The sequence below is a fragment of the Xiphophorus hellerii genome, chromosome 3, assembly GCF_003331165.1.
Source record: "Xiphophorus hellerii strain 12219 chromosome 3, Xiphophorus_hellerii-4.1, whole genome shotgun sequence".
NCBI lineage: Eukaryota > Metazoa > Chordata > Actinopteri > Cyprinodontiformes > Poeciliidae > Xiphophorus > Xiphophorus hellerii.
Genome location: NC_045674.1, coordinates 5,892,937 through 5,915,851, shown reverse-complemented (window position 1 = coordinate 5,915,851; position 22,915 = coordinate 5,892,937). Strand labels below are relative to the sequence as shown.

Below are 22,915 nucleotides of genomic sequence, written 5' to 3'. Positions count from 1 at the left end.
TGGGAACTATTTCCCAGAATGCTTAGCGGCATGTTTTTGTATACTGAGACGGAAGTGCATTACATTGATCTGACTCTTGTGTTGTATTAAGGCAAATGTTTATTTTAGAATTATTTTCATGTTTAATAAAGTTCATTATCAGGTCAGAATTTTTGAAACAAGAATTTTAATTATTCTAAAGTAAAATAAGTAGTTATTTTAACTTGATATTATGAGGAAAATAATAGAGAAATGCGGCTCTCTAACTAGGTGAGGACAGTTTTCTTCTTCCATATTGACAAATATAATTATTTGGTTTAAATTGCAGCATTAATTTATGGGAAGAAAGAACTTCCCATAAATTAATAGGAAGTTATGGAATTATCATTAATCTTGTATCATTAATCATACAAGATTAACGATAATCTTGTATTGTGATTATTATTAATCACAATACAAGATTAATGAAGTTAAAAAACAATGTTTATACAACGTATCTCTTGTTGTTAAATCAACTTCATGAACTTTAATTTCTGAGTTAAAACCAAAACGATTTTCTAATTGCATTTTCAAGTTAAATCACCTTCAAATGTTTTACAGTGTGTGAGACTGAACTCAGTTCACCAAACTGGAAACCTTCGGCGTCCATGTTGGCTGGTTCTGCTGATGTGTTGAAATCCAGCAGAAGCAATTCTCTCTTCATCTGCATAATCTCCAAAGTAATTACTAGCTTCACTTGCCTCATAATCTTTATTGTAGTCTTTTTCACATTCAATAAAAAGGAGAAAATTTGATGCATAGAAAATATTATATCACACCCAAATCCATAGAGAGCTCAAAGTCTCCTTAATCCCCCGCAAACAACTTCATTTGTCATCATTACGCCTGCTGGGTACTGATCCACAAACACAAAGTCTCGTTTCTGATCTAGTTTTGGTGCAAATATCTCAGTACATATGAAATAAGACAAAACTAACTTACAAGCAACTTTTCAGGGATATATAGGAACTTGTTTTAAGTAAATATTGATAAAATGGTACAGATTATTTCACTTCTAACAAGACATTTTTCCCAGGTTATAAATTAAATAATCTACCAGTGGCTCTAGTACTTTTTCATCAATATTAAGAAATTATTCATTTAAAACAAGCTCCTATATTGCTGGAAAGTAACTTCTAAGTTAGTTTTGTCTAATTCCAAGTGTACTAAGATATTTGCACTAGAAACTAGAACAAAAATATTCTGTAATATTTGTGTTTTTGCAGTGCAGAGCTAAAGTAACAGTTTAGAAAGCCTTTATGAGCCAGAGAGACCGACTTAATTTGACCTTTAACCTACATGAGCTCTTTTTTTAACCAAATCCTTTCCCTGGAGTTCAAATTCAATCAAAACAGACTCACGAGTTTCACTCACTAAAGAAAATAATGAGTCTTTTCTTTACCTTCTAGTTGTTATTTACATGAAAGCTGCCAGCAGATTTAAAAGGGAATCTTCAGATATTAAAATGTAAATATTTTATTAAAGTTAATAATCATATTTTTTTAATTTAAAAATTCAGACTACTTTAAAATAATTTTTCAAATAACTAAGAATTACATCATTAATTTCACTGGTCAACAGCCAAAATATTGTCTGGGGTTTTTCAACTGTTTTAAGGTAATTTTGATGTGCTGAATCCAAAAATCACATTGGTTTTGCTCAATCAGATTAACTTTCTGAACTATGAATGCAAAATGCACGACTTGTGATTGGTTTCCTGAGAATCTGGACCAATGAGTGACGAGCAGGGGGAGAGATGAAGATGAAATGTTTAATTTACATGTACTTACCCTCATCAGTGTTTATTACTCAATTTACAGAAATCCAAGTTTGTAATATTTAACTAAATAAATGTTAGAAAACAATTTTCCATTCTAAAACCTTTTTTGGATGAGAAATATTAACGGAAATGAACTGATAATGTGAAAAAAAATAATTAATCAATTTAGTCAGAAGATCTGATTTCTCTAAATCAAATTAGAATAAAAACCTGGTCATATATAAAGATTATTGAGGTGCAATGTAAAGTTAGATGGTATGTGAGGTTTTGTTAAATGGGTTAAGTGGACCTGAACACGTTTGAGAAACACTGTTTTAAATGAACTTTTAGTGCTATTACGGTACGTATTTTCTAATGTTAAAAAAAGTAAAATCTAATATTTTCAATCTGTAGTTAGTTGATGCCCTTTCTCTTCTCCAGCTGAACCACCTTTTTCATTCACGTCAACCATTTACTGTAAAGTGCAGTCAAAAATGAGTAACTTTTGGCATTTACAGGAGGAAATTATTGCAATAAAACCTCAGAAAATGCTGTAAACACTTCCCCCCTGCAGACACCACCATATGTTTCCTTCCTAAGACAGATTGGAACCATTGGTCTCCTCTATCACAATGTTAACTAGACCTGTCCTTTATTATCCTCAAACATGGTCATTAGTGGGCCCGGGATGGAGGTGTTATTCAACTAACATTTGTGAGGCCATGAATCACTTATGTCTCTGCCACAGTCCGTACAAATCTCACAACCCCCAGTGGATCCATTCAGACACCTGCAAATGTCAATTACCATATTTCCCCCTGACATTTATGGGTAATGGCTAACATGAGCTACGTGAAATCAGAGTCATTATCCCAGAGATGGACAGAGGAGGTGCCGACGGCTCCGTAACCCCACGCAGATGCAAAACAAGGCTTATTTATCGATCAGAGGTGGTTACAGCTTGAGCACATCTCAATAAAGGCCTAACCACGTGCTAACCATGTGCTCAAAACAAATAAATTAAATGATTATGCTGTTGCTGTGTGTGCGCTGCGATGTATTACTTTTTAAATTCTACCTTTAATAGCAGATGCAAATATTGATGGAGGTGGTTTTATATTTTATTTTACAAATGTTTGCTTTGGTTACACTTCTGCAGAGCACCCCGACACCCACACCCACACACCCCCACCTGCACACACACACCTTGACCTTTCACTATAAGATGTCTATAAAGGCATTGTTGGACTTTATATTTAGCAAAAACTGTCATTCTCAATGTTAGACTATTTTACAAACTAATGTGTTTTTATCACCTCGGTTGTTGTTCAAATTATTGGATTAAACAAAAAACATCCCTAATTATATGTGATATTGACATTTTTTAGTCTCTCTCAGATCTAGAAAATGTCACATCATCCTAAAGATGTGCAATAAAATTATAGGAATCAGTCTTGAAAAGCTGATATTTGCAAATTTTAGCTAAACCAGGAAGATAGAGCACATCACCCCAGTTCTAAAGTCCCTACACGGGCTCCCTGTATCTCAGAGAATAGACTTTGAAATACTGTTAGTTTATAAATCACCAAACAGCTTAGCACCACAATTCACCACAAAGATTAGGCGTGCACCGACTGCAGTTTTTTGGTATATCACTGATAACCGATCTTTAAAAAGCCTGACCTGCTGATTCCGATTTTGGCTGACACCAAATTTTTGTCTGAAATGTTGCTAATTATAGCAAAAAAGTTGCTGGATTGGTAAGAGTGGGGTAACTGTTAACTGCAAATGTGTAGACATGACCTCGTCTGTCAGTAAAACTTCTCTCACAGCAGAGCAGAAGAGGACAGTGGTTGGTTTTCAGACTTGCAGAGGGAGAAAAGATCGGCTTCGCATGTAAGTATCGGCTGATCACCGATCTCTCAAACTTAAGGAAAAAGGCGCCCATAAATTGGTGCTTCCCTATTAAAGATCCGGTGTTATTATATCAACCTTCCAGACCTTTCAGGTCCTCTGGTTCTGGTTCTGCTCTGCATCCAGATCCAGAACCAGAACCAAAGGTGGAGAAATAGAATTCAGCTTCTATGCACCAAAAATCTGGACCAAACTTCAAGAAAACTGCAAAACAGCTGAAACACTGAGTTCCTTTGAGTCAAGACTAATAACCCACCTGATCAGAGTTGCTTTTGTACTACAATAATTGAAAAAGCTGACCAACATTTTGATGTCTAATGACGACACTTGGAAAAATGTAATGTCTCAATTGTGGTTTTTTGTGATGTAAAGCACTTTGACCTTTGAAAGTGAAATGTGCTGCACAAATACAATTCAATTTGATTTGAAATGCATAAAACTGTGGTCCTAAGCTCCTATGAAAGACACAGGTTTTAGTGTAAATATCAAAAACTTCCAAGTCTGAAACAGTTCTTCAGGTTTGACACAAATTTTTAGGAGATCAATTATTTCTTTTTCATCCAGCATCACTTTTCATTCTCACCCATCAAAAACTAAATTAATCTCAATCAAAAACCACAGATTATCTGATTTTTATCATAATTTTCTTGTGGAACTTGTTAAAATAAAACGTATGTACAGTCTGAGTGTCAAGACCCACCACTCCTATGGAGAAGTAGTTGTTCATAATGCTGTAAGGCACCGGGTCCCCTCGCTCCTCCTTGTCAGCAGATGTCACATCGATCTTCCAGCGATCCAGCATCACCTCTGTGCTGTTCTCAATGTCCCGAAGGATCTTCAGGAGGTTTTCGCCCTCATAGCCTCAGAGAAGCACAAGACAGACGAGAAATTAAAACACGTAAAGGAACATTTTCACATGTTATGGGTGCATTTTATCAGGATCTTATGTGAAAGAGCATCTTATAGTAGTGCATAAATGTAAAATGGAAGAAAAAAAAATAACTCAGAGCTTTTCTGCCCATTTGTATTTAACCTCCTTTTATCAGATGCAGCTAAATAAAATCCAGTGCAGTCAACTGCCTTCAGAAATAAAAACACTCTCTGTAATTTAGTCCAGCTGTTCTGTGTTGGCTTTAGAGGCTTGTTAGAAAAAATTAAAGAACAAACACTAAGGAACGCAGCAGACAGACAGGGTTAAAGAAAAGTTACTGTCCTAAATATACAGTCAGCAGTGCAACTGAATGGTGTTAGAATGGCCCAGTCAAAGTCCAAGACTAAAAAACTGATGTTTATAGATATTGCCCATCCAATCTGACTAAGCTTGAACGACTTTGCAAACAAAAAATCAAGTTTCTAGATGCACAAAGCTGCATGAGACTCATCACTGTGGTAACAGCAAAAACAAGCATTGACTCAGAAAGGGCAGAATGCAAACAGTTGCCACACTTTTCACATTTTTATTTAGTTTAATTCCAGTTCAGATTTTTGCACTACTTTGTGTTTTTCTATTAAATAAAAACCAGATAAAATACATTAAAGTGTGATTTTAATGTGAGAAAATGTGAAAACTTCCAAAGAGTATGACTAAAATTAAGTGCTTCGTGTAAGAGGGACTAACAAGCATCTCCCTCATAAACACTCACATTTTTAATTAATAAACTGCAAAACTGATTTAAAATATTCATACAAGATAATTGTTCAAGTGATAATTACATTTTTAAGTGACCTAAATGGTCAGACATTTCTGCATAAATCAACAAAACACATCTATAATTATCAGGTTATGACTGATCAGCGCATGACAGAAAGTTTTAATTTCTTAAATGCTGCACTCCGTTAGGTTTTTTTTGTATTTCCTGATCTCTGAACTTTTTTTTCCTAACATCCTTATATGATAAATCAAGAGTACAAATCTCTCCTCTATTTAAAAAAGTGCATTAGGCGAAACCAAAGCAAATTATTCCCTGATATGTATTCAGTACCTCCTCCCCATCGCAGACATCTCGCCAGGTCATTGCCCGTGCCAAGAGGAAGTATACATACAGGGGGGTTCCTGTCCAGGTTGGCCTTATCTGGAGCAGTGGGACAAAAACCACAACAGTGTGTCAAACAAGAGGTCAAACCCAGAGGGCAAATTCACAACACAAACTTGTAACGAACAAATCAAATCCATTTTGCACCTTTGCTTGTAAAAACAAGTCAATATGGACTTCCAGTTGTGCAGCCAATTTCAAAAACCACATTTTGCCTGACGGTTATTACCTACCATTGTTTTGATTGATAAAAAAAATTGAGGCAATTTTTAGAGAGAATGAAGAAGTAACACACCTTCAAGTACAAACAGAGGAGAGATTTTTTTTTCTAAGTGATGACTAATATGTCGTTTTCCCTCTCTCACGTAATCATCCTATTTGGCCACCACTGACAGCACAGAGCTCGTTCAAGGTGTTTATATATGACCAATAAATGATGGTTTACCATTGAAGGCTGAGCAACGGAGACTCCAAAAACCAATAAAAATAAATGAAATTTGTCTAATAAAGGAAATGGACAGTTGTTTTGCTATTGTTTCATAGATTACTACACATTCTTATAGAAATGTAAGGCAAATTCAAGTATAAGGTGCATTATTTTCATTGTGAATAATTGTCAAGTGTTTTTTTTTTTAAATCAATTAAGTATATTTACTTTAAGTAATAAAAACACAAAATTACAAAGTTATAAAAAAAAACATACAGTGTGTGCTGTACTTGAACATTCACATGTTACTAAAATTTTTCCGAAAACATTCTGGTAAGAATTCTGTTTATATTCATGCTCTTATTTTGAAGGGGGCGAAGAATGTTCCGTTTCAGCAGTTCCGTTTCCTCTCTTTACGTGCTCTCTTTTTTTCACCAATAACTTTATTTCAAACAAGAACCATGCAGGGACAACATAAAACATGGGCAGGACTGAACAAGATGTGAAGGTAAATACAACATCTACGCGAATAACATGACAAATAAATTACGTCAAAACTAAATTGCTGCTTGACGGTTGTAATCTTTCGAGGACAAATAAAATCTGAATTGAAGCTAGCACTTTAGTCTAGCGCTAGAATTGAACAGTTAGCATTATTCAGCTAAATGTCATAATGTTTATGAAAAGTGCTTTATGGTCAGAGCAACTCATTTTTCTAGTTATCGGTGTCCACAACAGTTAAATATACACTTATGCTGTGAAAAATAGAGCTCAAAATTCAGTCAATAGTTTTCATTTCTGTACAACTATATTTGGACACAAGCACAATGTGAAACAAAAGTTAATATCAGGCCAACTTTTGAACTACAACATATTTAAAGATTAAGCATTCTTTTTCCCCTATAACGACAATTTACCAATATTTCTTGTGTTCCCCCAAATCACAGAAAATGCTTGAAAGAAACTGTTCTGTGGATTTTCAACAAAATATTTGAAAATAAGTAATTTGTACCAATAAAGTCCAGGATCCAGCCCACAGTGCCGTCTCCTCCACAGGTCAATACTCTAAAATCAGGAACATCTCGGAAGAAGTTCAAACTGCAATGATAAAAGTTAATGTTTTTGAAACAGAAATTTATATTGCCCTCTAAAAAATGTTGTCCTCTATTTTTTAGAGGACGAGTGTCCTTTTTTTTAGAGGACACTCTAAAAAATTGTCCTCTAATTTTTAGAAGACAAAGTGGTAAACTGAACCTAATCTTTCTATTTCGGTGATTAGCAGGAAAGTAATTTTTTTACATTAAAGAATGATTCAAAATTCCTAAGATTTCTTCTACTAACATCTTAGTTTTTCTTACAGTTTCTTGTATTTGAGATTTTAAACAACATATTTTTTAAAATAGCATATTACTTTACTGTAAACTGAACCTAATCTCACTAAAAAAAAAAGAAAAAAAAACCACATGTCGCATTGATATTATTCATTCAGTGAGGTACACTGTCTGTTCAGGGACTAATTGGATCATGACAGGCAATGTTCAGTCCAACTTCCTCCGTTCCTTCACAATAACAAAGCCCTAACTGAATGAGCCAGCCTCACTGCCTCGTATGGCGGGTAAATGACTCGCTCAATTACTCTCCAACTGGGGCCACAAACCACATTAGACACAAAAACAGACGGCCGTGAACATGAAAGGCAACTTTGGGGATATTTAAATACCAAGAAACAAACACTTAATTTGCTGTAATTTGATTAGAAAGGCAGCTAATTGACAGCAGTGTACGCGGCTGCCTGGGCTGCAGTGTCCGATGGTGACTGCTCACCCTGCTAATGTGAGCTGCGGTGAGTTCACTTGGCAAAATATTAACTAGGTTATAACTGGGGAAGGTCATCGCGTATGCTGTCAGGATCTCTGCATCCAGAACCAGATGATGCTTTTGGTTCTGATCAGAGGAAAATTAACAAAATGAAACTGCTGGTGCTGAAAACTCGGCTGTCTTCTCATACATGCAGTTCAAGCCTCTTGGATCCTTTTGTAAGCAGCGGTGTGCTGCTGTTTATTTATTTTTTATAAATCTAAAAGATGCTGTTTTTCAGGTCTAATCAAAGCCAAACAACATGGTAGCACGGCGGCGAGAAATTCCTGCGTGTCCCGAATGCTGCTGGACGCAGGCGGCAAAGTGAAGGAGCCTCTTGCATGTAAATGATCCATTCATTTTCTTAATCACAAACGTGAACTGTAGGGGACCCGGCGCCGTCCACACCACCGGGCTGTGGCGAGCTGCTTGTCTGCATGCGTGATCACATGTTGTGTGGCAAGAGCTTCACCCACTCTGCATCCGTCAGTCATTTGTGTCATGAGCTCTCATATAGTCTTATGCATACAGAGCCGCTACTTGTCTGCGGATCCGGCTCGGTACGGTCGTCTCCAGGATGTGTTATATGTGAACTCACCTCATTTGGGTGTGTGAGGGAGGAGAAACTGGAGGCTGTAATGCTAAAGGCCTCTCTTGCATGTGATGGGATCATTATATGTGAGCAACAACAGAGAGTAAGCAGAATGACAAATGGATTGTCTTAGTTTTTTTTTTTGTTTGTTTTTTTTTAGTTAAATGCAATCCATTTCTGTTAAGATTACAAATATTTTTTTTTAAAATGTGTCATTTCTCCAAATATAATTAGTTAGGCCTCTCAGTACAACAAATTTTGCTGGACAATAAGTTATCCCAGAAGTTATTGCAATAAACAATAATGTTATTTTGAGACCATTTTAAAGTAATTTAATGGTAATGGCATAATTATGCACGCATTCTTAAAGATCAATAAACTTGAAATTTTCAAAATCATTTGGATGATTTTGAAAATCATCCAACTGGAATCATCCTGGAACTGGAAGACATTTTATATATCCACAATAAATAAACAAAACAACAGAAACAACAAATAAAATGACTTAAGTGTCTGTAAACAAAATTGACCTAAAAAAATGGCTAGTTGAGAAAAAAACACCAGACTGAGGAATTTTGTCATCCAGTTTTTGGTAGAAAGAGAAAAACAATAAGTTATGCAAATAAACATCATGCGATTAATTGATTTATTGTTTATTGTGACAGGCCTATAAGGAGTCTTTGTTTATCATTCATAATATTAAAATGGGATTTGCATCAACATTTAAGGACAATACTTCAAAAACACAAAATGTTGCCAGGTTTTTACTGCGGATATCTTAGTACACTGGAAATAAGACAAAAACAGCTAACAAGTAACATCTTAGCAAGATATGAAAACTTGTTCTAAATTAGTAATTCCTTAATATTGATGAAAAATACTGGCAGATTATTTAACTTATAACACGAGGAGAATCTTGTTAAATCAAATAATCTGCCAATGGAACTAGTTCTTTTTCATCAATATTATTGTTGACTTAAGTCCAGCTCCAACATCTTGCTTAAAGTTACCTATAAGCTAGTTTGTCGTATTTCAAGTGTACCAAGACGTTTTGACAAGAACCTGGACCAAAAATACTTAAGATTTTGTGTTCTTGCAGTGTAAAATCCACCTTTATCTGCCTACTTTATTAGTTGAAACATCAAATATACCTTAATATCCATTAATACACGCAGAGAAAATCATCTTAGCACTACATCATAAGCTAACATCCACCGACTTCCCTATCTCTCTCTTGGGGATGTAGCCAATCAGTGTCAAAAAAAAGTAATGGCGCTCCTGGATTGGTTGCTGTGCAAACACCAACCAATAGCAATTAAAATCTGCATTAGCATTAACCTCAGAGTTGGTCCCACAATGCCTTCTTTTTGCCAGAATGGAAATGAATATAAACGCTAACTGATTTAGCACAAGGTTTTTTCCAACGTACCCCGGCAATGGTCCATTCTTGGCCAGGTTGTACACTTGTCTCGGGTTCAGGAGATACTGGAACTTTCTATAAATTCTAATAGAAAAGAAAAAGAAAATCAGGAAACAGCAGTGAGCGAAAGTGTAATAGCTGACTCCGTCACATGCTGACTCGGTGAATGGGGGGAAACACAGAGCTTCTCTGATCAGACCGACACGCCAGAGGACTGGGCAGCAAGGCGGAAAAATGTCTAAAGTCCCCTTGAGGAGAAACCATTAGAAAGACTAATTCATTTTAATTTCAATTTCATTATATCAACTGGCTGAAGTCATATTTTGATCTCATAATTTAAACAGATGAGGGCCGGCATAATAAGAAGTGAATGAATATGTTTCAGTAATAACCCAATTAGCCCAGGGTTACAGAAAGGGACTGAAGCCGGCAGTGAGAGGAGTTTCTCTCCGAGGCGGCCGGCGCTTTAGGTAAATCAGATTGTGTTTTTATTTGACTAAGTCAAAAAGCAGCCGTCAGCCCCGCGGCCATGCTGCTTCCTCCCCTCTGTAGCTGCTTCAGAGGCCCCTTGTAGCATGTTGAGACAGGTTGTGTACTTACCTCTCCCCCTGCTTGCCCCCGCTCTTTGGATTGACAAACACCAGCAGAGGATGAGTGCCCTCTATTGTTGTGATCTGTGTGGAAGATGTCAAAACAAAGCCTCGGTGTTTGGAGACTGCAGGATGCTTCACAGGAATTCACTTTCAAGCCGTATCCCTCAGACATTTTATCAAGTATATATGGCACTTCCAAGCGCTGCACTGCCTGCCTGCATTCTGCACAGATTTCCTGTGAACCGGTCCAGCCCGGGAACGGGAGCGCTCTATAGTCTTCTATGTGGAAACCTAAACTTTTCCCTTGAAATGTTATTTATACGGTCCATTTAAAAGAGAAAGAGGGTTTTAAAAGTTGTGAATGGGTTTTAGGTTAAGCTCAAAAGAATTAATCTTAATACAAACCTTTTGAAAATGGAAAATGTTGCATAAATGCAACACCCTGACCCACAAACATTACTGTATTTTATATGTTTAATATTGATATTGTATTAAAAGGATATAAAAACCTATAAGAGTTCCTGTCAGCCTCTTGCAGATTTTTTTACACATTTCATCCTGGAAATGTGTAACAGGCAGAAGTTGTGAATCTCTGCAGCTCCTCCAGAGTTACCATGGAGCTCTTGGTTGTCCAGTCTGTCAGTTTAGGTGGATGCATATGACTTGGTAGGTTTCTACTTGTGCAATACTCGATTTTTGTATGATGGCTTAAATTCTTTTATTTATTCAGAGTTTGGGAAATAATTTTAGAATCAATCTGCTCTCTGCTGTGTTTCTAAGTCTCTGTGATGTTGTTTGTCCCCTGATGTTCACAAAACATCTGGAATAATACAAATATTAAAGGGGGCTTATTAGGCAAAATTCACATTTTTGTACATTATGTTATTCTACTGCTTCTAAAAACAGTTAAAGTGCTTAAAAAATAGTTAATGTTTTCTGGTGAGTGGAAATCGAATCGTTTCCTAAACCTCCTGATCGTTGAGTCGGATTCGCCGTGACCTAGCAACCAGAGCAGAGCTCCAGCACGTTTGGTCAGCTGATTTTACCTTTGTATGCACTGTACAATGGTGCTAGAAAAGATAAGTGTTTTGTTGTTGACTTACTATTCTTGTTGGTTGTGCAGGAGGCTCCAGTTCTGCCCCCCAACATTGAGTTGGGGGGCATGGAAAGCAGCAGCAGATTATTTGGATTTAAAGTGACAAGAGGCTCTAAAACACCTCATTCTGAAAGGAGCTCAAAAAGGACAGAACTGATTAGATTAAAATCTCATTATCTAAGAATGATTTTGTGTAAAAAAAAAAAAAAGAATTGTATAGCCTATAGACCACATGTGTCAAACTTGAGGCCCCTGGGCCAAATCCAAAGATTTTTATATGACCCTCTAAGTTCTAAAGAAAACACTACATTTGCTTAAATATTATGTTATCAATCAAATTAATGCAGCTTTTATCTGTTTACTGCCCAATTATATCAATCAGTCCCTCTAGTTTCTTCCGAATTATCATGGAAATCGATACAAAATCAACAAATCCCCCTACTTTTTTGCACTAATACATAATTGGGAGTTTACTTCAGATTTTTCTCAAACATTGTCAAAAACTTTCTTACTTGTACTAAACAGCTGCCTCGGCTTGAATTGATGTCAGCTTATAGTCCATGATCTATACAGTGAGTAATAAAAAGTCGCATTTACAGACATAAATAAATGGTAAATGGACTGAACTTATATAGCGCTTTTCCAGTCATTTTTGACCACTCAAGCGCTTTACACTAGAGTCACATTCACCCAGTCGCACTCACAAGCATGCACACATTTATACACCGATACGCAGATCGGTAGGCAATTTGGGGTTAAGTGCCTTGCCCAGAGGCACATCGACATGTGGCAGGAGGAAGCTGGAATCGAACCTACAACCTTCCGATCGCAAGACGACTACCAAAGAGCCACAGTCGCCTCAAAATAAGCGCAAATATAGCAGATATTTCAAAATTAGTATCACAAGCACTTTGATTTTTACAAATCACAATCACAAAGTAATTGTAAAATTCTGGAGGGACTGAAAAGATGCTCAATAATATTTAATTTTATAAATTATTGATTTGGCCCAAAACGTAAATGACACCCCTGATCTATAGACCCATCCTAACTTGATCAAGGAAGTATAATAGGTCATAGGTGAGAGGTTGTGGGTATAATGTGATGATACCTTGTCTCAAACATATAATCAGACATAATCTCCCAGTTTGCTTGAGGTTCTGGACTCGGTTTGAGCCTCGGGCCCACACCCCGTTTGAACTGTCCTGCAACAACTCGCCCAGTGCTCTCCCTGACACAGATGAAGCACTTAACTCCCCCTGTCTGCTATCCCAGCAGGCCGAGGGTGAATTAATGAGCTCCCTGTCCCGTCCAGAGTGATCCATTACTTCCTGTAATTATAAATAATAATCTTGATTATTACGCTGGTTAGCCAGCGAGAGGCAGAGATGGATGTGGCCGGGATTTGATTCATCGTATTTCTCTTTCCTAAAGCCGCGCGCAGACGAACGCTCGCCGCAGACGGCGGCTGGGTTTCCATCGGCGGCGTGCTGGCACAGGATCAGGATGTTGATTATGGATGATGCTGATTACCAGCAGGACTGGCGGTGTTCACCAACTGCAGAGGCTCACATCAAATCTTAAGATTCGACAGGAAACTGGCTTGATATGCTGATAATGAGAGGCGATATCGCTGTCTTTACACCACCTGTAGCTTCTCTAATCTAACTGATTTAAAACTTTGTCTGGATCAGAAGTTCAATGAGTTTGGGTGACATATGGTTGGTTACAAAGACGTCATCTGTTTTACACTCTTTACTCAACTCTTTATCAGCTACCTGAACAAAGATGCATAAAATGTTAGAAATAATTTTGTGTTTAGCTGCTTTCCAGTTGCCATTTCCTGATTTAATAAGATTATCACACATAAGACTTGCTTATAAATCATGTTCCTTCCCATTTTAAAGAGTGACTGGGATCATTTCAATTACTCCACTGAAAAATTGTAAAGTATAAATTAAAAAATGCCTCGGTTACTTTATTTTATATTATTTGTGGGAATTTTTAGGGATGGAAACATTCAAGTTAGCGAGAAGAACGCTTTTTTCCCTTCCTGAAGAGCATTTTTCACATTAAAGGTTGGGTTTTTCTATATTTTTTTATGTGAAAATTAAGAAGAAGAAGTAGTTTTATTTGTATAGTACTTTTTCAGCAACAAGGCAGTTAAGTTGCTGCAATGAAAGAAAGCACATTTTTCAAGACCTTACAATGAATATATACGGTGGTATTGAGTTCTAATAATCCTCATTTCCTTTGGTAAAATATATGTTTTTTCATTTTCAACCATTTTATAACAAATTCTTGACACAATAATGAAACTAACTGATCGCCACACATTTACTGGGTGATTTTAGTGTGAATTTCTTTGTACTTATGTACTGAAATGTCAGTAAAAGCCAAGACATATGTCCGATGTGAGGCTAACCTGCAGTCCTTGGCCGTCCACTGTGACAGAGTTCGCCCTCTGCATCTTTCCTCGACTCGACTGACTGGACCTGGAGTCCTTTCTCAGAGTCGACTGCCGTTCCTGAAGTGACACAGCAAAACGGCTCGAGGTTTGACTCCAAACAGCAGCACAAAACAAGATCCAGATATCAGAACTCATTTCTGCTTCTGCTAATTTATGCCATTTATTTTGCTGTTTTACTTTTCAACTATTTCAGGTTTTATACTAATTTCTGCTAATTTATGTTTTTTTTGCTATGTTTTACTTTTCAACTTCGGTCATCCCTAATCTTTGCATCTCGGATCATCGAGCCAAAGTTGTGAAAACGTATATTTTCCCATGGCAAAGCGCAAAATGACTAGCTAGTCTCAACACGTTAGGCGGCTCCAACACAACGCATGCGCACAGCAGCTTGGAGTCTATCAGTGACAGCTCAGGTCCTGCCAGTACGGTAGTTATAATTTTTTATACAGATTTTAGTAAAACAAACTTAAGACAATATGTGAGCATCAATGAAAAATGTACTACCTTTTACTACCTTTAGTTACTGGCCTGTATTCTTACTACCTTTGACTGGCCTTAATTTGAGCTCATTTAATTTACTACCTTTCACTACCGCGCGGAAACCCTGCACAATGATGTGGAAGAGGATTAAGAGCACTAAAAAAGAAAAAAAAAAATTTAAAACTCTGGATTTTTTTTTCTCAGAATACTAACGTTTCATCTTGCAAGATTAAAGTCAGAATTCTGAGAAAAAGGTGAATTTTTCTGAAAAATTCTGATGCATTGCTTAAAAACCATAGCAATTTATGTAAGATCACACAGAAAAAAAAATACCCCCTGCTAAAAGCTGGTGGCAATATTGGTGCAGATCAAACTATTAAAACAGACCAGAATTCAATAAAAGAAAAATAGCCACAGAGGTCAAAGAAGTTGGGCTTAATACTTTCCTCAATAAGGTGTCACATATATATTAGCAGATAATTGCCAATCAAATAAATTTCCTTAATGTTAGTCACTTCTGTGCTTGTGGCAATAAAGGTAACTGCAACCTGATATAAAAAATACTATATTTGTATTTACTTTATCTCTTATGGTTATATTTGCATTATTAATATTTAACACTTTAGATGGAGTAGCTTGTCAACGAATAAGTCATTGCCCCTTGGGGATTAATAAAGTCTATTCTATACCAATTTGAAGGTGAAAATCTAATTATTTTTCCTCCAAAATAAAAGAGAAATCTGCAGCTGATTAGAAAGAAAATTGCGTTATGGTGGAACACTTTTATCCACTTCAAACACACTTGTGCAATTTTCAGAATAAAGTTCTAAAAAATAAATTGCTGCCACTTCGAAGCACAGTAGGAGAACTCAGGTCTGATGATTGGATCATCAGGTCTCGAAGGCTCTCTCCGCCTCGAGGCCCGCTGACCAGAACAAGCGAAGTCTTACCAGGACGACGGGGCAGATTGAGTTTGGGGGCAGGATGTGATCCTTCAGGGGTCCGCAGTCACACTCAGGTTTGACGTGGGAAGCACACTTGTTATGGAGCTGGAGGAGGTGGAAGCTATTATTAACAACCTCAAACTAGTGGCAACAGAAATAAATATTTCAGCTGCGTTTTCAGGGTTTATTTGCAAATGCACACGTCGCTGTCTCCGTCTTATTTTCTATTATCTTAGAGCTGCAAACAAGTGTTTTCTGAGTGTAAATTGGCGAAATGACTTGTGAGGTATCAGAGGTGCCAAAATGAAAGCCTAAACAACAAGAAGCAGTGGGAATATAATGAGGAGGTGGCTGCCTCTCAGCGAGGGGTGGCTTACCGTGATTTGACACCACACACAGTGGAGCCCAGTCAGGCCCTGGTAACACTTAATGGTTTTGTGACACTTGTCACACTTGGTGGGGCAGTTCCCCTCCACCCAGAAATGATGCATTACCTGCAAAGAGGAGGAGAGACGGCATACTGGGTGGAAAAGCAGCGAGAAAAAAAACGTGGTGCAGAAAAACAAGATGTATACAAAGGTAGAAGTGACACGGCAATTAAAGAAAGCAGAAAGGAAAGAAAACAATCAGGAGGAAACAAGAAATAAAGGAGAGAAAAGGAAGACAAGAGGCCAAACGAGTAATGATGTGTGTGTTTTAGAGTTCAAATATTATCCTGGTAATAAGCAATGCTTAATAACAGATTGAGTAATATTTGTTGCAGCAGAAGATCATTGTCAGGACTCACCTCAGTGTTTTTCTTGGATTTCACGTACGTTTTGATGCAAGAAAGTGGAGCGCGAGCCACACAGCGCTCATGGACCGTATACTTGCAAACTGATAAAAGGCAGAATAAAATAAACAATCCATAAAAACTCATACACCTCTGGAAAAAATGAAGAGTCCACTGCACTGAACCCCATTGAAAACCTCCTGGTTATTCCACCAAATATTGATTTCCGGACTCTTCCTGAGTTAAAACATTAGTGTTATTGTTTCTAAATGAATATGAACTCATTTTCTTTGTATTATTTGAGGTCTGAAAGCACTGAATTGTTTTCCTTATTTTTTCTGCAAATAAATACTAAATGTTAACAATCCAAACACACTACTAAATCAGCACAGAAATGGCTAACTGGACATCAAAATCAACAGCTTTAGACTGGCTTCACACTGCAGCCTAAAGTGACCCAAATCCAATTTTTTTATCAAATCTGATTTTTTTGGCATTGTTGTTCACACTTCCAAATATATGAGGCTTGTTTGTGTTCTCCAGTGTGAACTGCAAACAACCTAAAAGTGTCCCGCATGCACGGTAGAGGGCGCAATAAGGTCACACATTCAGAGCATGCTCAGTGTTTTGCCAACCGCCAAACAAAAGAAGAAGAAGTGCTCAATGTTTGCAGAAGTAAACATGGATGCTAACGGTGGAGCGTAACTTACACATTTGAAGGTGTTGTCCAACCGGAGCCAGCAGATTAACAACTTCCTCGTTATAGTCCACCATGATTGTTGATTTTCTTCCCGCTTGTGCGTATCAGGACGCAGAATAGTGACATTTGTAGAGTATCAATGTCGTTCATGTCGGATGAATGCGACCTGACCGTTCAGATTCAGGTCACATTTGAATCAGATGCGTATTGAAAACCCAAGTGGCCTGAGTCGCATTCGAAAAAAATGCGACCCATTTTTGTCTGATGAACCCCAAAAAAATGGGTTCATCAGACAGTTTTCATCAGACTGTCATGAAAAGATCAGATACAGGTTGCATTATGGCAAAACAAAAATTGGAATTGGGTCATTTAGGCTGCAGTGTGAACGCAGCCTTAGTTCCTGTAAATAAATCATTAGAAAACCTCAACAGATGAGAGAATCAGTAAGAATCCTGAACTCTGCAAACAATAATATCCAGAAATCCTTCTCTCTGTTTGATCCAACCTTGAGAAATGTTGACAAAATGAAAGCATGGTTTCATGTAAAAATAAATAAATAAATAAATAAAAAAATCCAAACATAAATTTTCTCCTCTGAATAAACATCAGTGTGAGAATAAGCTACGGCATTAAAACATTCTGTTTTCAGATGGGAGGATTTTATTAGAAACCAAATAAGAATGTCAAAGCATCCAAACAACGGATGAGTTTGTGTATTTAGAGATGAAAAGCTGAGCGTCAGGCGACAGACTCACATGAGCAGCAGAGTCCCTGCTTCCCCAGCCCAATTAGCATGTTGAGACACAGGTTACAGTAGGCGGGTTTGTTGAAGTGCTTCAGCCTCCACACGTGCTGCCCATCATCTTTTACATTCTGAACAAACAGAAACATCCATTACTTACTTTATCATGAACAACAGTAAGAGCTTTATTGCTTTTCCATGTGTTTCTTATAGTGGAAGACAGTGAATTATTATTATCATTATTTATTTTATTTTATTTTTTTGCTGTAGTAGCAATGAGAAAGATTCTGTAGGAAACTCTGAATTCAGTTTGAGTTCAATTATTAGAAATATTTCATTCATTCATTCATAAATAAAAAACGAGCCCTGGTTGGGACTTTAAATGAAGACAGAGAAATGCAGCCATCTAGTGGACAATGTAAGAACTGCACCCTCAGAGTTAGTATAAGGAAGTTGTTCTCTAATGCAATTTTTCTTTTTTTACATTCAATAAAAATCTTTTCTGGTTAGCTAATAAAGCATTCTGATGTCTTTTAGTGACACTTTTCATTGTATTCAAATTATTATGCAAAAGGGCAATTTAATTTATTCCAAAAATGTAACTAGTTTAAAATTTTTGTGTAATGGCAAGCAGACAATCACTAAAACGGGGAAAAAAGTGTGCAGCCATCATCTTTTTAGCATGAAAATAACCTCATGTGCAGCAACTGCAGTTTCTCAAATGATCAAAAATGTGAAAGTTTCAGCTCCAATAAAGAGACTTCAGTAAAAAACACCAGCTAGAAATGGAACCATCTTTTACTGAGAATGGTGAAGAATAACCACGACGCTATCTGAACAGGACATTTATATTAGCAGCAGGTGGGTGTGTGAACTTCTGCATGCATAGAGATGAGTATCCTTTGATAAGAAAGGCAGCAAATAACCTTTTTTATATATAAAAAAATAGCAACAACAAACTGGGATTCTGCATGAAGTGCACTATAAAACATTTGAGCCACATCTACTGTCTTCTACTCTTTAAGTTGAATAAATGTAGTGAGTTTTAGATTCTGAACCTAAATGTGTGAGTTGGTGAAAGATAAACTTACAGCAGTAAGTTTTGTTAGCTTTTTATTAATTTTGTCAAACCTCCAAGAGTTAAAGAAACTAGAGTTTTTTGGTTAGGATTTAAAAACTGGAAGAAGAAAAAGACAAGAGTGGGAACTATTTCCCAGAATGCTTAGCGGCATGTTTTGTATCCTGAGATGGAAGTGGGTTACATCGATCTGACTCTTGTGTTTTATTAAGGCAAATGTTTATTTTTATGTCCTGTTCACACTAAATGTTTTGAACAGAATTCATTGTGATGTTTAATAAAATTCATTATCAGATCAGAAGTTTTGTTCATGCAATTTGAAGGAAGAATTTAAATTATTCTAAACCAAAACAAGCAGTTATTTTTAACTTGATATTATGAGTGAAGATAATAGAGAAATGTGGCTCTTTAACAAGGTGACAGCAGTTTTTTCTTGCATATTGTGAAATAATTATTTGTTTAATTTGCAGCATTAAGTTAAAACTCTCAGTTCAAGATTAATGAACTTAAAAAACAATGTTCTTGTTGTTAAATCAACTTTATGAACTTTAATTTCTGAGTTAAAAACAAAACAATTTTCTTGTTGACTTAAATTGCATTTTCAAGGCAGCAGGTGGACTTTCATTTTCAAGTTAAACCACCTTCAAATGTTTTACAGTGTGCAAATTGATTTTGCACTACTGTGTGATGAATCTTCCCTCTTATTGTTAGGGAAAAGTGGAAGAAAAACAAAGTTATCTTGAAGAATTTAGCGTTGAGACAGCAGTGAAGCTTCCTGATGCAGTTTATAGGCTTGTTTCTTATTTAAGAGTCAATTTCTTCGCAATTCCTCACCAAGAAAATTGAAGACTGAATAAAGAAACAAATTCAAACTTCATCAGGAGACCTGGAACAGTTCAGCAATGATTCTTTAATAGTTTACAGCATGATGGAGCAGGACTGAAGGTTCAAAAACTAGGCAGAGACACAGAAAATCACATTTGATCCGGAGAGAAATTAGAAAAGAAGTGTGTAAACTATAAATATAGACTCCTTTATGTTGCTGGAAAAACTTTAACAGTAATAGATCATAAAGATGTGGAAAAATCCACTGAAACACCACAAACACGAAGCTACTACAACAGAAACATATGCCTAAGAGTGATTCTCTTTATTCTTCTTATTACTACTATTTACATGATGTAATTAGAGAAACGATGTGTCAAATTTAGAGTAATTAACATAATCACCTTGCCGGACGGATCTGAAATCAGGTTAAACAAAGAGGAGAGGTGAGGATAATAAAGCTAATTTACACTTGTAAGGTGTAAGACATATATACACAAGCTCTTAAGAAAAGTGTTAAATAATTGTCTTATGAATGTGTTTTTAAAACGGTGTCAAACGTTTCACTGTTTCTTTTGTTTTTTCTTTTTTGCATTATTGAGAAAAAACAATATCTGATGTAGCTGTGGCAATAAATTAAAAGCAACAATTAAACACTGATTGATAATTAAAAGGTTTGATGACACACCAAGGAGGTAATTTTCTCTTAAGCGCCCTTATGGTGTCAAATGAAAATGAGAAATGATGGAAAATTTAAGAAATTAAGCAAAACTTCAGTATGTTTGAATATTAGCTTCCATCTGGTAACCAAGAAGAGGTATTTTTTTTACCTGCTTTTGCAGATTTCATTCAGGTTTTCTTTAATTTTTCCTGTGTTATCAGTGGCAGATGCAGGCGGTTTCTGTGTGACCTCACCGTCTCCAGACCCAACAGGACCAGCAGTGGGATGGTGGTCAGGCCTCCTTGGATCCACTCCCCCAGGGACACCGTACCGTCCTGATCGTAGTCGATCTCATGCATCATTTCCTGGAGGATCTGTGACATAAAACAGTTTGGATTTTCAGTTACAAACTGAAACGTCACACTTATAATTTACATTTTTGCTCCACACCTTTTGGCATCGCCACTAAAACTATGTTTAATAGTTCATATTCATCCAACGACACAGAAAGCCCCGCATTAGTTTACTAATGTTGTAAAGATTAAGGTCTAACAAGCAGATAAACTAAAAATAATAATGAAGTATATCTTACTGAAATCCATTTGTTACACTAATTTCATTGAAAACACCAATAATTGTGGTACATACACTGCAAAACCAAATCATACCAAGTATTTTTGATCTAGTTTCTAGTAAATTTGAAATAAGACAAAACTAACTTAGAAGTAACTTTTCAGTAAGAAATAGGAGCTTGTTTTAAGTGAAAACTTCCTTAATATTGATGAAAAAGTCCCGTTTTGTCCTCTTTCAAGGGTACTAGAAACGAGATCAAAAATACTTGGTATAATTTTGTGTTTATATAATTTTTGTAGAACACAATACAGTAATATTTTGAGTCACATTAGTTGATTTAGTGTAATTACAAACCTTACATATCACGCACATAATTTACATTTTTGCTCCTCCAGTAAAAATGTTCTTAATATGTATTTAATATTTATCATATTTATCCATCGATACAGAAAACATAATATTAATTTAAGGTTCTGAGTAACTGATCAACTTTTAAAAATGTAAGTATAAGTTATTAAATTCCTTTGATTGCACTAATTTAATTGAAAACGGCAGTAATTGTGGTACATGTTTTGTAGAATACAATATATACTTATTCTGGAATTGTTTTTCCAGTGAGTATATGCACAAAATTAAATGTTATATTCTTGCAAATATAACAAGAATGAATGCAAAATGCAAAATTTTGCATGCATTTTCCAGAAGTGCCACAGTTTTCATCAGAATACCTCTAAAATGAAGCATGTTTTCTAATGTATTTTCCTGGCAAAATGTTGTTCTTACCGGTTTGAGCTCCGTCACGTCCCATTCCAGGTACTCTGCTACGTGCATCATCTGGGAGATAATGTGCTCCAGCTCCTGCATCACAGACGGTCATTACAGGCATAGAAATACAGTATTTACCTTCCAATATGGAGACTGATAAACAGCTGGTAATAGCAGGTTGGGAACACGTGCAGAAGAGCTGCACAGCGGGAAACAAAGGCGGTGTGGGAAGAGCTCCTCGTCTGATGGTTTAATTAAAGAGAGCCTGACATTTGTGTCTGGTGCCACACTGGATTATCAAGATGCTAAGGACGGTTTTGAAGTGGAGGGAAAAGAATCACAGGTTCATGTTTTGGTAGAGTAGAATCACGAGTTCATGTTTTGGTGTTAATATGGATCTTACTGGAAAAACTCTCCTATTTTATTCCCAACTTCCACCAATGAGTGTTTTTAAAGACTTCCTCCTACTAACTTTACCTACAAACTTACTTTTTTTCCATTCATAAATTAGTTAGATGTCTTGTTAAATTATTTTAAGAGCAGCAACAAAGATTGAAAAACAAACTTATTCAGGTATCAAAATAGAGAATGTTTCTAAAAAGCAAATTGTTTCCAGAAATGACTTGACGAGCAGATTTTCAATATTGTAATTTATTATATTAGTCTATAAGATAGATAACAGGAGGAAATTTCAACAATATGAAACTATTTTGTTGTAGAACTAACATGACTAAATATAGTTAGATCGATAGATAGAAAAATGTTTGTCAGTATATTGGATTCATTAAAATGCATTTACAATAAAATATCTGAACCTTTAAATACATTTAATACCACAATGTCTGGTCAAGAGAAAACAAACTGCTAAATTATTAGCTGCATGAAAATGATTGTTATAAAATAAGATTTAAGCCATTATTTTAGGAAGGTGACAATATGACATTTTACAGTACAACTACAATATATTTAACACATTTAATATATAACACAGACTTAATGTTTTTGTATGACAAAACAAATTTGAAAATTGAGAAATACTCTAAAAATACTTAAAGTTTCAGTTTTTGAATAAGAAAAGTGTTTAAAAATGTACAAGAAAATATACTGTAAAAATACAAAAAAAATAACAGTTTTGTATTAACAGACATGTAAGTAAATTTAACATGATAAACAGTTAAATTACAGTAAAAATCCCC

At 36.0% G+C, this 22,915-nt stretch overlaps 1 protein-coding gene across 2 annotated transcripts in view; it reads right to left on the bottom strand.

Annotated features, from left to right (window-relative positions):
- dgkb (diacylglycerol kinase, beta) overlaps nucleotides 1-22,915 on the bottom strand; it is an 81,055-nt gene that overhangs the window by 32,967 nt on the left and 25,173 nt on the right. For both annotated transcript variants that reach the window (XM_032559003.1, XM_032559004.1), the window contains 12 exons: nucleotides 21,738-21,812; nucleotides 20,636-20,755; nucleotides 17,831-17,948; nucleotides 16,391-16,479; nucleotides 15,981-16,097; nucleotides 15,610-15,708; nucleotides 14,135-14,236; nucleotides 10,621-10,694; nucleotides 10,030-10,104; nucleotides 7,164-7,249; nucleotides 5,674-5,763; nucleotides 4,392-4,552 (listed from right to left, as the gene is read on the bottom strand). In XM_032559003.1, coding sequence (XP_032414894.1) covers nucleotides 4,392-4,552; nucleotides 5,674-5,763; nucleotides 7,164-7,249; nucleotides 10,030-10,104; nucleotides 10,621-10,694; nucleotides 14,135-14,236; nucleotides 15,610-15,708; nucleotides 15,981-16,097; nucleotides 16,391-16,479; nucleotides 17,831-17,948; nucleotides 20,636-20,755; nucleotides 21,738-21,812 — 1,206 coding nt within the window. The remainder of the gene's footprint in view (nucleotides 1-4,391; nucleotides 4,553-5,673; nucleotides 5,764-7,163; nucleotides 7,250-10,029; nucleotides 10,105-10,620; nucleotides 10,695-14,134; nucleotides 14,237-15,609; nucleotides 15,709-15,980; nucleotides 16,098-16,390; nucleotides 16,480-17,830; nucleotides 17,949-20,635; nucleotides 20,756-21,737; nucleotides 21,813-22,915) is intronic.